Source organism: Prionailurus bengalensis, chromosome E3 (genome assembly GCF_016509475.1).
Source record: "Prionailurus bengalensis isolate Pbe53 chromosome E3, Fcat_Pben_1.1_paternal_pri, whole genome shotgun sequence".
Lineage (NCBI taxonomy): Eukaryota > Metazoa > Chordata > Mammalia > Carnivora > Felidae > Prionailurus > Prionailurus bengalensis.
This window is the reverse complement of record NC_057357.1, coordinates 11587854-11601094: the sequence shown is the minus strand read 5'-3', so window position 1 is coordinate 11601094 and position 13241 is coordinate 11587854. Positions and strand designations below refer to the sequence as shown.

General features: G+C 49.3%; 1 protein-coding gene across 6 annotated transcripts in view; it reads left to right on the top strand.

The window, feature by feature from the left end:
* The window catches only part of LOC122471367 (general transcription factor II-I repeat domain-containing protein 2B), a 51604-nt gene extending 42233 nt beyond the window's left edge, over positions 1 to 9371 (top strand). For 2 of the 6 annotated variants that reach the window (XM_043559864.1, XM_043559863.1), the window contains exons 12-16: positions 2559 to 2636; positions 3736 to 3819; positions 4673 to 4856; positions 5174 to 5202; positions 7568 to 9371. In XM_043559864.1, coding sequence (XP_043415799.1) covers positions 2559 to 2636; positions 3736 to 3819; positions 4673 to 4856; positions 5174 to 5202; positions 7568 to 9171 — 1979 coding nt within the window. In that variant the 3' untranslated portion in view covers positions 9172 to 9371. Of the gene's footprint in view, positions 1 to 2558; positions 2637 to 3735; positions 3820 to 4672; positions 4857 to 5173; positions 5203 to 6108; positions 6472 to 7567 lie in introns of those variants that run through there. The other 4 variants (XR_006294180.1, XM_043559866.1, XM_043559865.1 and 1 more) reach the window with 4 other exon arrangements.
* The last annotated feature ends 3870 nt before the right edge of the window (positions 9372 to 13241 follow it).

Below are 13241 nucleotides of genomic sequence, written 5' to 3'. Positions count from 1 at the left end.
TCAAACATTTAAAAAAATATATAGCGGAACATGTCAACTCACTATGTCATACCCCTGAAGCTATTGCGACGTTGTATGTCACATCTCCTTCAATTGAAAAAGGAAACGGGGGGGGGGGGTTGCCTGGGTGGCTCAGTTGGTTGAGTGTCCGACTTCAGCTCAGGTCACGATCTCGTGGTCCGTGAGTTCAAGCCCCATGTCGGGCTCTGGGCTGATGGCTCGGAGCCTGGAGCCTGCTTCCGATTCTGTGTCTCCCTCTCTCTCTGCCCCTCCCCCGTTCATGCTCTGTTTCTCTCTGTCCCAAAAATAAATAAATGTTAAAAAAAATTAATAAAAATAAATAAAAATAAATTTTAAAAAAATAAGAAGAAGAAAAAGGAAACGGGGGAGCCTGGCTGGCTCAGTTGAAAGAGCGTGTAACTCTTGATCTCAGGTTCATGAGTTTGAGCCCCACATTGGGTATAGAGATTTTTTTTAAAGAAATAGCTTTTTTAATTTTTATTTCTTTTCAATGTTTATTTTTGAGGGAGAGAGAAAGAGCGAGCAGGGGAGGGGCAGAGAGAGAGGAAGACACAGACTCTGAAGCAGGCTCCAGGCTCCAAGCTGTCAGCACAGAGCCCAACACAGGGCTCGAACCCACGAACTGAACCATGAGATCATGACCTGAGCTGAAGTTGGACACTTAACCGACCGAGCCACCCAGGCGCCCCTGGGTGAGCACCTTTAAACTAACTTACAGTTGAGCAGTAACTAAGAAAGACTCGTTTATGTACAGAGATAGTTTTAGGAGAGTTAAGGTTTACACCCATTCATGAAAATACCATCCATTTATTTGAAATGTGCGGGGCCATCAAAATGGGTTAACTGCCAATTTATGCATTAATTACAATCGGATTTTGATTAGTTTGCAAATCGTGCTTGGTATGTTTTATGACAGATTTTACACGTTGAAGAGTCAGTTTTATCTTTATTTTTAAGTTTATTTGGGTTTTTTAAGTAATCTCCACACCCAGCATGGGGCTCAAACCCATGACCCCAAGATCAAGAATCACACCCCTCCTCTGACAGCCAGCCAGGTGCCCTTGGAGGAGTCAGGTTTAAGGATAAAACATTAGTACTTTATCAGATCATAATGCCTTATCTTCTGACACTGTTTCTTAATTGAGTCTGGTGACCCAAATTAGTTCTGGGCTTTTTGGAGGCTCGACGGCGTAAAGTGCCCTGAAAGATTTTTTGTTTGTGTGTTTGCTTTTTAATTTGAGAGGCGGTGGGGAGGAGGGGGGAGGTGGAGGTGGGGGGCGGGGGGAGGGAGACAGAGAGAGAGAGAAAGAGAGAGAGAGAATCCCAAGCAGGCTCCACATTCAGCATGGAGCCCGACGCAGGGCTCGATCCCACAACCCCGGGATCACGACCTGAGCTGAAATCAAGACTCAGCCGCTCAACTGACTAAGCCACCCAGGCGCCCTGGGAAGGTTTTTCTTACTTCAAGTTGATGATGGAAACTGACAGTAGTTTCAGTAAACTCTTAATGTTCAACCAGGTTGTTAAGGATCGGGCTTTCCAGGACCTACTAGATTTACCAGAAAAATGAGTCATTTTGGGGTCAAGACTTGCAAACTTTGCCACATTTCCTCCCCAAATTCTGTGTTTGAAGCAGCCCCGGAACACTGCAGGACAACCTAATGGCTTTTGTTGACAATGTGGCTCGTGTCCCTTTGAGGTCTTGCTCTTTAGATGCAGAAAACAGTGGGGCGCCTGGTGGCTCAGTTGGTTGAGCGTCTGACTTCAGCTCAGGTCACCATCTCACGGTTCGTGAGTTCAAGCCCCGCATTGGGCTCTATGCTGACAGCTCAGAGCCTGGAGCCTGGTTTGGATTTCGGATTCTGTGTCTCCCTGTCTCTCTTCCTCCCCAGCTTGCTCTCTCTCTCTCTCTCTCAAAAAATAACAGTAAAAAAATTAAAATTAAAAAAAAAAAAGCAGAAAGCCAGACGCCAGATGATGGATCGTTCGCAGAACACATGGATCGAGCTTTAAGTTCTCAAGGGACTAGAAAGTTCCTTTACATTTCCCACATGTAACTTCACTTGTGTTTGTCCTTTGACCAGAAAACGTGATAATGTCCACTCTGCTTTTGTTTTTTAACCCTGTCTGAGCCTTTCCTTGACTGCCTGTTAAATCATTTTTCAGAGGACGTGTGCTTCTTAAATGTCCTCTTGGCCATTTATGTTCTATTTCCCCTCCCTCTCCCCCTCCTTTAAACTGAGTAACAACAAAGAAAATACACGTTTAAACATCCCTTTGAAGTCAAATTATACCAACTGATGCATTAGAGGCTATGAACTAAATAAAAAGTTAGGCTCTTTCCCCTGTGACCTTGACACTGAACTGCAGAGACCCAACTATCAGTTATGCTGTGGCGCCTTGTTATCCTGCAGCTAATTGTTCTCCAGAGCTTTAAAAATCGAATCTGTGCTTCTGACCGAAGTAGCACCTTGGCATTTTTAGAGGAGAATTGACCTAATTTTCTTCGAGTTCTAAATTTCAGTTTCTACTTTTAGGAAGGACAACTGCCTCGGGTATCACACGTTCCGCGGTGGGTGTTGAAGATCTTAACATCGTTCAGGTGACAATTCCAGGTATGGAAGCTTATCTGGCTTTATCATTATTTATTTTCTATGTTTCCTTTTGTTCTATTTTTTTAAATTTTGTTTTGTTTTGTTTTTGAGAGACAGAGACACAGCATGAGCGGGGAAGGGGCAGAGAGAGAGGGAGACACAGAATCCAAAGCAGGCTCCAGGCTCTGAGCTGTCAGCACAGAGTCCGACGCAGGGGCTCAAACCCGCAAGCTACGAGATCATGACCTGAGCCCAAGTCAGATGCTTAACTGACTGAACCACTCAGGCACCCTCCTTTTGTTCTGTTTTAACCATTTTGTGACATGGGTTAGTCCCTCAGAGCTGGTACTTATCTATTGATTTATTTATTTATTATATTTTGCTTCACCCTGTCAGCTAAGCAATGACAATTCAGGAATTAAAAATACGCTACAGATTGTCACACACTGCATATCTCGCTCATATCAGACATCATCAGATCTGTTTCTTTTCACAGCCATGCCCTGGAATTACCTGGAAAATACCCGCCAGGGCAGGCAACTCCAACCACCAGCTACCGTTAAATTGGAATTGGCCATAGAGGTGAAATTTATCTGCTGCCTGCCAAGCAATCTCTTCTGAATACATATATGTAAGGTCTATCTGGAGAGATGCAAAAGAATCGAATAACCTAGTTTCTCCAAGGAAAGAAACAGACTGAAGAGAGGGATGGGAGAGAGATGTTTCATTGTACACTATTCTGTGTCTCATGAATTTTGAACCATGTAATTTCTTTCTAATCCTACTACATCTTCTTCCTTTTACTTGTCATATTGCATTGGCTAGGATTGCTAATGTTGAAGAGTAGAGGTGAAAGTGGACATCCCTGTCTTGCACGATGTTGAAAATGTTCTGAACCTAAAGTAGTATGGAGTGTGTTTACATGGAGTTATAATTTGGCAAATTCTCTATCATCTGTAGCATTTCCAAAATGTTTAATTATTGCTAAAACTAAGTTGAATGATAAGCCAGGTAAAGTGTTTTTTATCATGTGCCATCAGGCACGTCCTCCAACAGCTTTCATGGGGGTGAATAAATACATCAGTAACCCTTGTTTGCTTGATTGTCTAATTATTTTTAGATAATGAGAAGGACCGATTATCCAGCATTGAAAAGATAAAACAACTAAGAGAACAAGTCAATGACCTCTTTAGTCGAAAATTTGGTAAGTTTTTATATTGTTACGTATCCAAAATGTGTATTTTGAAGTATTTCTTTTTAATTGAATACTTTATCCAAGAAATTGATCTTTCTGGGGGTACCTAGCTGGCTCAGTCATAAGAGCGTGTGACTCTTGATCTGAGGGTCATGAGTTTGAGCCCCATGTGGGGTGTAGAGATTATTAAAAAAAATTTTTTAATAAAATTAAAAAAAATTTTTTTTAATGTTTATTTTTGAGAGAGAGAGAGAGATAGTGGTTGGCGGAGGGCAGAGAGAGAGGGAGGCACAGAATCTGAAGCAGGCTCCAGGCTCTGAGCTGTCCGCGCAGAGCCCAACGCGGGGCGCTCCAACTCACAAGCCACGAGATCATGACCTGAGGCGAAGTTGGACGCTCAACCGACTGAACCACCCAGGCGCCCCAATATTTTTCCAAAAAGAAATTGATCTTTCTACGAAGGGGTTATGATCAAGATGCGTGTGTATTTTTTCCCAAAGAGCTTTTACACGCACACACGAGTTACGATGATAATAGCTATTTTTGATTTCCTTAGTTCTTACCGTGGCTGAACATTGCTTTTAGCACTCACCTGTGATTAATCACGTACCCTTCACAAACCTTTACCCTCTTTCGGGTGGATGCTATGATTGTGTCTCTTTAACGGAGAGAGGAACCGGATCTGCTTTACGGCCTGTTGCCAGTTTCCCAGTCAGTAAGATTATTCGAGAAGTAGTAATGGCTGATCGCCCGTGTTGGTCACTTGGCGAGAAGGATTTTAACCTCTTGGCAGTAACCCCACGGTCTGGGCAAAAGTAAGTGACCCACTCAAGTAGGCCTTTCGTTGTCTGTCTCATCCCAGGGGAAGCAATTGGGGTAGATTTCCCCGTGAAAGTTCCCTACAGGAAAATCACGTTCAACCCCGGCTGTGTGGTCATCGATGGCATGCCCCCGGGGGTGGTCTTCAAAGCCCCCGGTTACCTGGAAATCAGCTCCATGAGAAGGATCTTGGACGCTGCGGAATTTATCAAGTTCACAGTCATCAGGTGAGTGAGAGCTCCCTGCTTGGCCACGAGAACCAACGTGCGGCTCGCCGTGTGCACAAGGTGGGCCTTTTTCTTTTTACCCCAGGAGGTGGGCGGTGGGTCCCTGAAGCCAAGCTTCTGCGCCAAGCCGCCTCCCCCACTGAGTTTACCGTACTCTGCTCCTGGGAGCCGTGTGTCCATGTCCCTGGTGACGGCGGCGGCCTCCCCCACTGCACCTAGCGTAGTGTTGATGCTCGCCGAAGCCCGTCAACCAGAACTGACCGGGCAAGAGGGGACGGATGACCTCTGTTGCATTCACCATGTCTCTTTCTCTTCAGACCGCTTCCGGGCCTCGAGCTTAGCAACGGTGAGTATCCCGGGTGGCGAGCAGGGCGTTCCGGCACCCAGCGTGCGGTGCGACGCGTCTCGGCGGGCACTCCTTGGTTCTTGAGACTTGAGCCTTAGAGCAAAGCGTGGTGCTCTCTAGATGCAGTTTCTTTTTTCCCCACTGGCGATCAGGTCCTTTAATTCTGCTGCTCAGCCAGGCATTTCTTCTCCCGCGATGGTTTGGTGCGGCTCACTGGTGCGCCCTCATCCGGGAGCCCTCCAGGGGCTGGTAGGTCGATGCCGAACTAGCCCATCCTAGCCGGTAAATAGGGCCTGCCTGGCCACCACAGCTCCACCCGCCCCGTGACCCCCCACCCAGATCTCCCCACAGTTCAGACCCGAAAGGGGTACCGCCTGGCACAGACAGGGGCTCCCAGGGCCCCCTCAACCTGTTCTGACAGAGCAATGCCCCAGCCACCGTGTGTGGCAAATATCTCCCGTGGAGTCCTTGCACGCAACTTAACACCCTGGAGGGTGAGTAAAGCAGGTGGCGAGCTGTTCTCAAGAGTGCGAGTCACGAGGGAGCCTCCTCGTTTACAGTTTGAAAACAATGAAAACACTCTTGACAAACGCCCGACTGTTATTCCTAAACTCACCTTGTTGCCAAACGAATTTTTTTTTTTTTTTTTGGTATGTTTTTGTACCCAGGTTTACGGGGGCATGGTTTACGTGCCGTAAAACTCGCTCGTGTGCAGTGTGCACACGTCAGTGATTTTTAGTAAATTTACAGAGTTGTGCAACCGTCACCACAATCTAACATTAGGACATTCCTGTCACCCCCAAAACATTCCTTCTACCCACGTCCCGTCATTTCCCGTTCCCGCCCCCAGCCCCAGGCAACCGCCGAATTGACTTTCTTTCTGTCTCTGCCTTCATTTTCTTAAAGTGAATTTTTAGGCCTGTGTTTTCTCCCAAGTAGAGCTCACCTGCATCGTGGCCAGATTTCTTTAAATTTCAAACAAGTAAGTTCTGTGCGGTCCCGTGGCTATCTATGACCATGGTCTTTTGTGACTCACAGCAGGTAAATCACGCGCCTTCTGTGGCCATCCATGTCTCTGTTATTTCAAAGTTCTCTGGAGACCCAAATGAAAAAAATAGGCATTAAAATGCAAACATACTGCCAGATCCTTCTTGCTTAAACCAGATGTGGCAAACATAGGTCCTTGCTGAACTTTACAAAAGATGCCTTTCTTTTGGCTCGTGTACCTTTTTTTTTTAACTTTTTTAAAAAGTTTATTTATTTATGAGAGACAGAGAGACAGAGTGTGAGGGGGGAGGGGCAGAGAGAGAGGGAGACACAGAATCCGAAGCAGGCTCCAGGCTGTGAGCTGTCAGCATAGAGCCCAAGCCCAACTTGGGGCTTGAACCCATGAACCATGAGATCATGACCTGAGCCGAGGTCAGACGCTTACTGCGTAAGCCACCCAGGCGCCCCTGGACCTTTTAAAAATGGGAACATGCGGCCAACATTGAAAAGCCGGGGACTTTTGCCGAAAAAAAAAAAGAAAAGGAAAAAGAAAGCCACAGACTTTTTCATAAAAGTCTATTTCTGGGGGTGGGGGGCACCTGGCTGGCTCAGTGGATGGAGCACGTGACTTACTCTTGGGGTCGTGAGTTCGAGCCTCACCTGTGGTGTAGTTTACTTAGAAATTTAAAAAAAAAAAGTCAATTTACAAAGTTTATTTATTTATTTATTTTTTAAACGTTTATTCATTTTTGAAAGACAGAGACAGAGCATGAGCGGGGAAGGGGCAGAGAGAGGGAGACACAGAACCCAAGGCAGGCTCCAGGCTCCGGGCCATCAGCACAGAGCCCGACGCGAGGCTCGAACTCACAAACTGCAAGATCATGACCTGAGCCGAAGTTGGTCACTTGACTGAGCCACCCAGGCGCCCCGTTTTTTTTTTTTTAATTTTTTTTAATGTTTATTTATTTTTGAAATAGAGACAGAGCATGAACGGGGGAGGGTCAGAGAGAGAGGGAGACACAGAATCTGAAGCAGGCTCCAGGCTCTGAGCAGTCAGTACAGAGCCCAACACGGGGCTCGAGCTCACGGACCTTGAGATCATGACCTGAGCCAAAGTCGGAAGCTCAACCGACTGAGCCACCCAGGAGCCCCTCCAAGGTTTCTTTAGAAATCTGAAGATCTGGCCACCGTGGGCCCACGTTCCCTCCAGCGGCAATTCGCTGGAGCGGAGGGTCTGGCCGTCCCTCTCGGCAGGGGTGGGTTAACCATGCCCATCCCCCAGCCACTTTACCCCTGACATTTATCATCATGCTTTTGCAATCATTTTTCGTAAAGAGAAAAAGTGAACTATTTCTTGTCTCCGTGTCTCTATCAAAAGTGGGAAAGAGAAAGATAGACCAGGAGGGCCGCGTATTTCAAGAAAAGTGGGAGAGAGCGTATTTCTTCGTGGAAGTGCAGAACATTCCTACGTGTTTAATATGCAAACAGAGCATGTCGGTGTCCAAAGAATACAACCTCCGACGTCACTATCAGACGAACCACAGTAAGCACTACGACCAGTACACGGAGAAGCTGCGTGATGAGAAGCTCCACGAGCTGAAGAAAGGACTCAGGAAGTACCTCCTGGGGTCCTCAGAAATCGCGGGTCCCGAGCAGAAACAGGTGTTTGCGAACGCGAGTCCCGACGAAAACGCTGCCGCGCAGCCCGTAGAAGACGTGGCTGGGAAATTATGGGAGAAGTTACGTGAAAAAATCAAGTCGTTTGTGGCTTACTCCATTGCAATCGACGAGATCACGGACATAAACAACACCACCCAGCTGGCCATATTCATCCGTGGCGTGGACGAGAATTTCGACGCGTCGGAGGAGCTTTTGGATACGGTGCCCATGACGGGTACAAAATCCGGCCACGAGATGTTTCTGCGGGTCGAGAGAAGTCTTAAGAAGTTTCACATCGACTGGTCAAAACTGGTAAGCGTGGCCTCGACCGGCACCCCCGCGATGGTAGACGTGAACGACGGACTGGTCACAAAACTCAAGTCCAAGGTGGCAACGGTTTGCAAGGACTCGGACCTGAAGTCTGTGTGCTGCATCATCCACCCGGAGTCCCTCTGTGCGCAAAAGCTGAAGATGGACCACGTGATGAGCGTGGTGGTGAGCTCCGTGCACTGGATCTGCTCCCGTGGCCTGAACCACAGCGAGTTCACGACTTTGCTGTATGAACTAGAGAGCCAGTACGGCAGCCTGCTGTATTACACCGAGATTAAGTGGCTCAGCCGCGGGCTGGTGCTCAAGAGGTTCTTCGAGTCGCTGGAGGAAATCGATCACTTCATGTCATCCAGAGGGAAGCCCCTACCTCAGCTGAGCTCTCAGGACTGGATCCGAGACTTGGCCTTCTTGGTCGATATGACCACGCATCTGAACACCCTGAACATGTCCCTGCAGGGGCACTCGCAGGTCGTGACGCAGATGTATGACTTGATCCGGGCGTTCCTCGCCAAACTGTGCCTTTGGGAAACTCACCTGGCGAGGAACAACCTGGCCCACTTCCCCACGCTGAGGTCGGTTTCCAGAAACGAGAGCGACGGCCTGAACTACATTCCCAAGATCGTGGAACTAAAGACTGAATTCCAGAAAAGGTTGTCCGACTTCAAACTCTACGAAAGCGAACTGGCCCTGTTCAGCTCCCCTTTCTCGGTGAAGATCGAGAGCGTGCACGAAGCGCTCCAGATGGAGGTCATTGACCTGCAGTGCAACACGGTGCTCAAGACGAAATACGACAAGGTCGGGGTCCCAGAGTTCTGCAAGTACCTGTGGAGCACCTACCCCAAGTACAGGGTCCACTGCGCCAAGATTCTGTCCATGTTCGGGAGCACCTACATCTGCGAACAGCTCTTTTCCATCATGAAACTGAGCAAAACCAAATACTGCTCCCAGCTGAAGGGCCCGCAGTGGGATTCCGTGCTCCACATCGCGACGTGACTTTGAACGCGTCCCCGGCCGCGCGAGCCTGAAATCCCCTCAGCCCAGGGGATCGTGAGGTGAGAACGGAGTTATGAAAGGTCGCCGTTTCCTGTTTTTCCCCCACTTTGACTCGGAAATGGAACTTGCCGTATCCCTGTTTGTATGACATTTTATGCTTCACCCATAGTCCAGTAAAAAATCAATACTGTTTTCTTGTATTTCTCTGGCGGTCCCCTTCTCTTAACGCCTGGCGGGTTTCACTCGTTTACCAACGCGCCCGACCCCCGCCGGCGTTGAGGCGTTAACGCCGAAGGTTAAATCAGTCAACAGAGAAACAGAGAGAGAGGTGTAGATCGTGGAGGGGTATATTTGCACACACATCTGTCTCCCCGCTTGTTACACGGTGCCCCATGTACTCTAACGGGTTTGCAAGCTTGGGGACAGTCCCCTGGAGACACATTCACATACTCCTCTATGACCTGTCCCTGCCTCCACACCAACCCACAAAGGTAGGACTTACCAATGGAAAACCCCAGAAAACAAATAACACGGGCTTTCAAAGGCTAAGTTATTGGCCAAGCCTAGGCTTGAAAGTTGTCTCTTTTTTTTTTTTTTTTTTGGTAAACTTTATTTGGAGGGGCACCTACCTGGCTGGCTCAGTCATGAGAGCACCCGACTCTTGATCTCCAGGTGGTAAGTCCGAGCCTCACGTTGGGTACGAAGATGGCTTTAAAAATAAATAAATACACTTTATTTTGAAATAATTTCTTTTTAAAAAAATTTTTTTTATTTTGGGGGCGCCTGGGTGGCTCAGTCGGTTGAGTGTTTGACTTCGGCTCAGGTCACGATCTCACAGTTTGTGAGTTCGAGCCCCGCGTCGGGCTCTGGGCTGACAGCTCGGAGCCTTGGAACCTGCTTCGGATTCTGTGTCTCCCTCTCTCTCTGCCCCTCCCCCTCTTGTGCTCTGTCTCTATTTATCAAAAATAAACATAAAAAAATTTTTAAATGTTTTTATTTTTTTAAAGGAGAGAGAGCACTAGCAGGGGAAGGGCAGAGAGAGAGGGAGACACAGAATCCGAAGCAGGTTCCAAGGCTCCGAGCTGTCAGCCCAGAGCCCGACGCGGGGCTCGAACTCATGAACTGTGAGATCGTGACCTGAGCCAAAGTCGGACGCTTAACCGACTGAGCCACCCAGGCGCCCCCTATTTTGAAATAATTTCAAACATGTAAAGAAGCTGCAGAAATGAGACTGGTACGAAGAATACTTACATGTCCTCTTGCCAGATTCTCACCTTGTTGAACTTCTACCCCTTTGCTTTACCACTTGTTCACCTGGTTTCTGTCTTTCATGTGCGTGTGCGCGTGTGTGTACAGCATTGCCTGCAAGTGTGCACACCTGAGTGGTTTACATACACCATCTACCCCTACTTGTGGGAACCTCTTCCAAGAACGGGGATATTCGCTCACACCGCCACGAGTTAGTCACCAGCTGCAGAAAATCGAACATCCGTGCGGTACTTTGATCTCGCTCACCGTGGGTGCTCCAGTTTCCTCCCAGTTAAGCCAGGAACGTCCTGATGACCTTTCCTTCACGGCACCTTCCCCGGAGGGGTGGCCTCCCTGTGCTTAATCCCTGTTGGCGCTGGTATTAGTGACCCAAAATTGTGACTACTTTCCGGATTGGACGAACTAATCTGACCAGGGAACGGTGTCCTGCGCAAGGCACCCGGCCCCAGCCGAGGCCTGAACCCATGGCTTCAAACGCAGGGAAAATGACCCCAGCCCGGCAGTTCCTGTCCTTGACGGGGCTGACCGCAGGCACAGCTGGGTCTGGCTGGCTCAGAGGCTCCCTTCCAGGGAGGGGGCGGGGCGGTGCTTGTTTACAAGGGGGTCAGAGGGGACCCGCCCCTGGTGTACCTGTGATGTTAACACCAGGAGGTGTCGCTCCGTGGACCCCCGCAGGCAGAGATCGGCCCCCTCGTTTTGCAGACGGGCAGTTAGGGCTCAGAGTGATGAACCGGCCTGCCGAGGCAGCACAGCAGAGAAGTCGTCAGGACTCACACCAGGTCTGTGTGACTCCAAAGTCCATGCCGTTCCGTGACAGGTGGCTGTCCTGTGCGGCTTCCGGGCGGTTAGCCCGTCAGGTGATGCCGAGGGAGGGGCTAGCAGGGTTCAGCCTGGGCTGCCTTCTGTGACTGGACCATCCGAAGGCTCTTCTGTGTTGAGTCAACCCTTCTGGCTCCAGCTTCCTTCTTTTTTTTTTTTTCTTTTTAAATTTTTTCTTAAGTTTGCTTATTTTGAGAGCGAGAGCGTGCACAAGTTGGGGAGGGCAGAGAGGAAGAGCGAGAATCCTAAGCAGGCTCTGCACTGTCAGCACAGAGCCCAACCCGGGGCTCAAACCCACGAACCATGAGATCATGACCTGAGCTGAAACCAAGAGTCAGACACTTAACCAACTGAGCCACCCAGGTGTCCCTCCCCCCTCCTCCCCCCCGCCAGCTTCCTTCTTTACCCTACATGTGTGTTGGGACCACAGTGGCCCAGCACTACCATTCATGTGACTGATGTGACTGAGCCAAGCCTGGGAGAATTGAATGAGCAGGTGGTATTCTGGGGTCGTGGTGATGGGGTGTCTGCAAATGAGAGCACTTAGGAGCGGGGTGGTCCGGCCCAGCCCGGGAGCTGGGAACTCGATTTGATGACCTCCATCAATTCCAAGGGCAAAACCCTACTGCACCTGTCCCAAGCCCTGTCTTCTCATCCCAGGGTAGACACAGGACACTAGTCACTCCTCCAACACAGCCCTGGGGCAGGTGGCTCAGAGCTCTGGAAGGAAGCAAGGCCCCATGTCACCCCCCCCCTCCTCTGAGCACCCATTGGCCCCAGCACCACCACTAGGACTGAGCCACAGGTGAGGAGCGCTGGGGGATCAGGACAATGTAATGGATCCGGTAGGGCTTTGGAATCAGAAAGAAAAGCCTGGCTCACCTCCCACCTCTGCCACTTGCTGTGTTACCCTAAACAATTGCCTACAATTTTCTGGGGCTTGGTTTCCTTGTCCATAAAGTACCTACCTGACAGGTCGTTCTCAGAACCAGAAACCATGTAAGGAGCCCGGCTTTATGCCTGGCCTCAAGAAAACTGACCGCATAGGGCGCTTGGGCGGCTCAGTCCATTAAGCATCTGACTCTCGGTTTCGGCTCAGGTCACGATCTCATCGTTTTGTGGGTTCGAGCCCCACACTGGGCTCTGTGCTGACAGTGCGAAGCCTGCTTGAGATTCTCTCTCCCTCTCCCTCTGCCCCTCCCCGACTCACGCCCAGGCTCTCTCTCAAAATAAGTAAAATTAAAAAAAAAAAAAATACTGGCGGCACACACACCATGCCCCTAACTCAGACCCAGACAACCTACAGGCACACCCACCCAGTGCTCTCTGTTGGCTCCACGGGGGACAGCAGAGGCCCCCGGACATGCCCCCCTGACTTCAGGCCCACACACCACCGGGGCCTACACATCAGCACATGACAGTGGGGCATCATGAGGCCACCTCCAAAGGGACCAGAAATACAGAAAAACATGGGGGAAAACATTTGATCAGGACTTTAGCTAGGAGACATTGAAACTACAAATTATGAAATATTATGAAAATATTTTATCTTATACAGTTTTTTTTAAGTTCTAATTGCAACTGAACAAGCAAAGGGCTTGGGGTTGTTGGTGGTTAATTCTCCCACAGCTTTGTAAGATAGTCCTTGACGGGCTGGACTTTTCCAACAAAGCGGGTCTGCAAAAAGCAGCAGAGCACAGGGCTCAGTGATTTTCTCAAGGCCTTTTGGGGGTCAGATTATCCTCTTGAGAAGCATCGGTCTGCTGATTTTCCCCGACCTCTAAGGGACCAGCCTTGGCCACCCTCAGGTGCCTCCTTCCACGAGCAGGAACAGCTCTCCCTGCTACCCCATGGCCTTCCCCACAAGCTGCATCTGTTCCCAGATTGCCGCTCCAGGTTGCACCCTAGTGTCTTTGCATTTTGCAAAAGATCGACCAGCAAAGACTTTGAGGCCGTGAGCTGGCAGCAATGCTGGGGTAGGC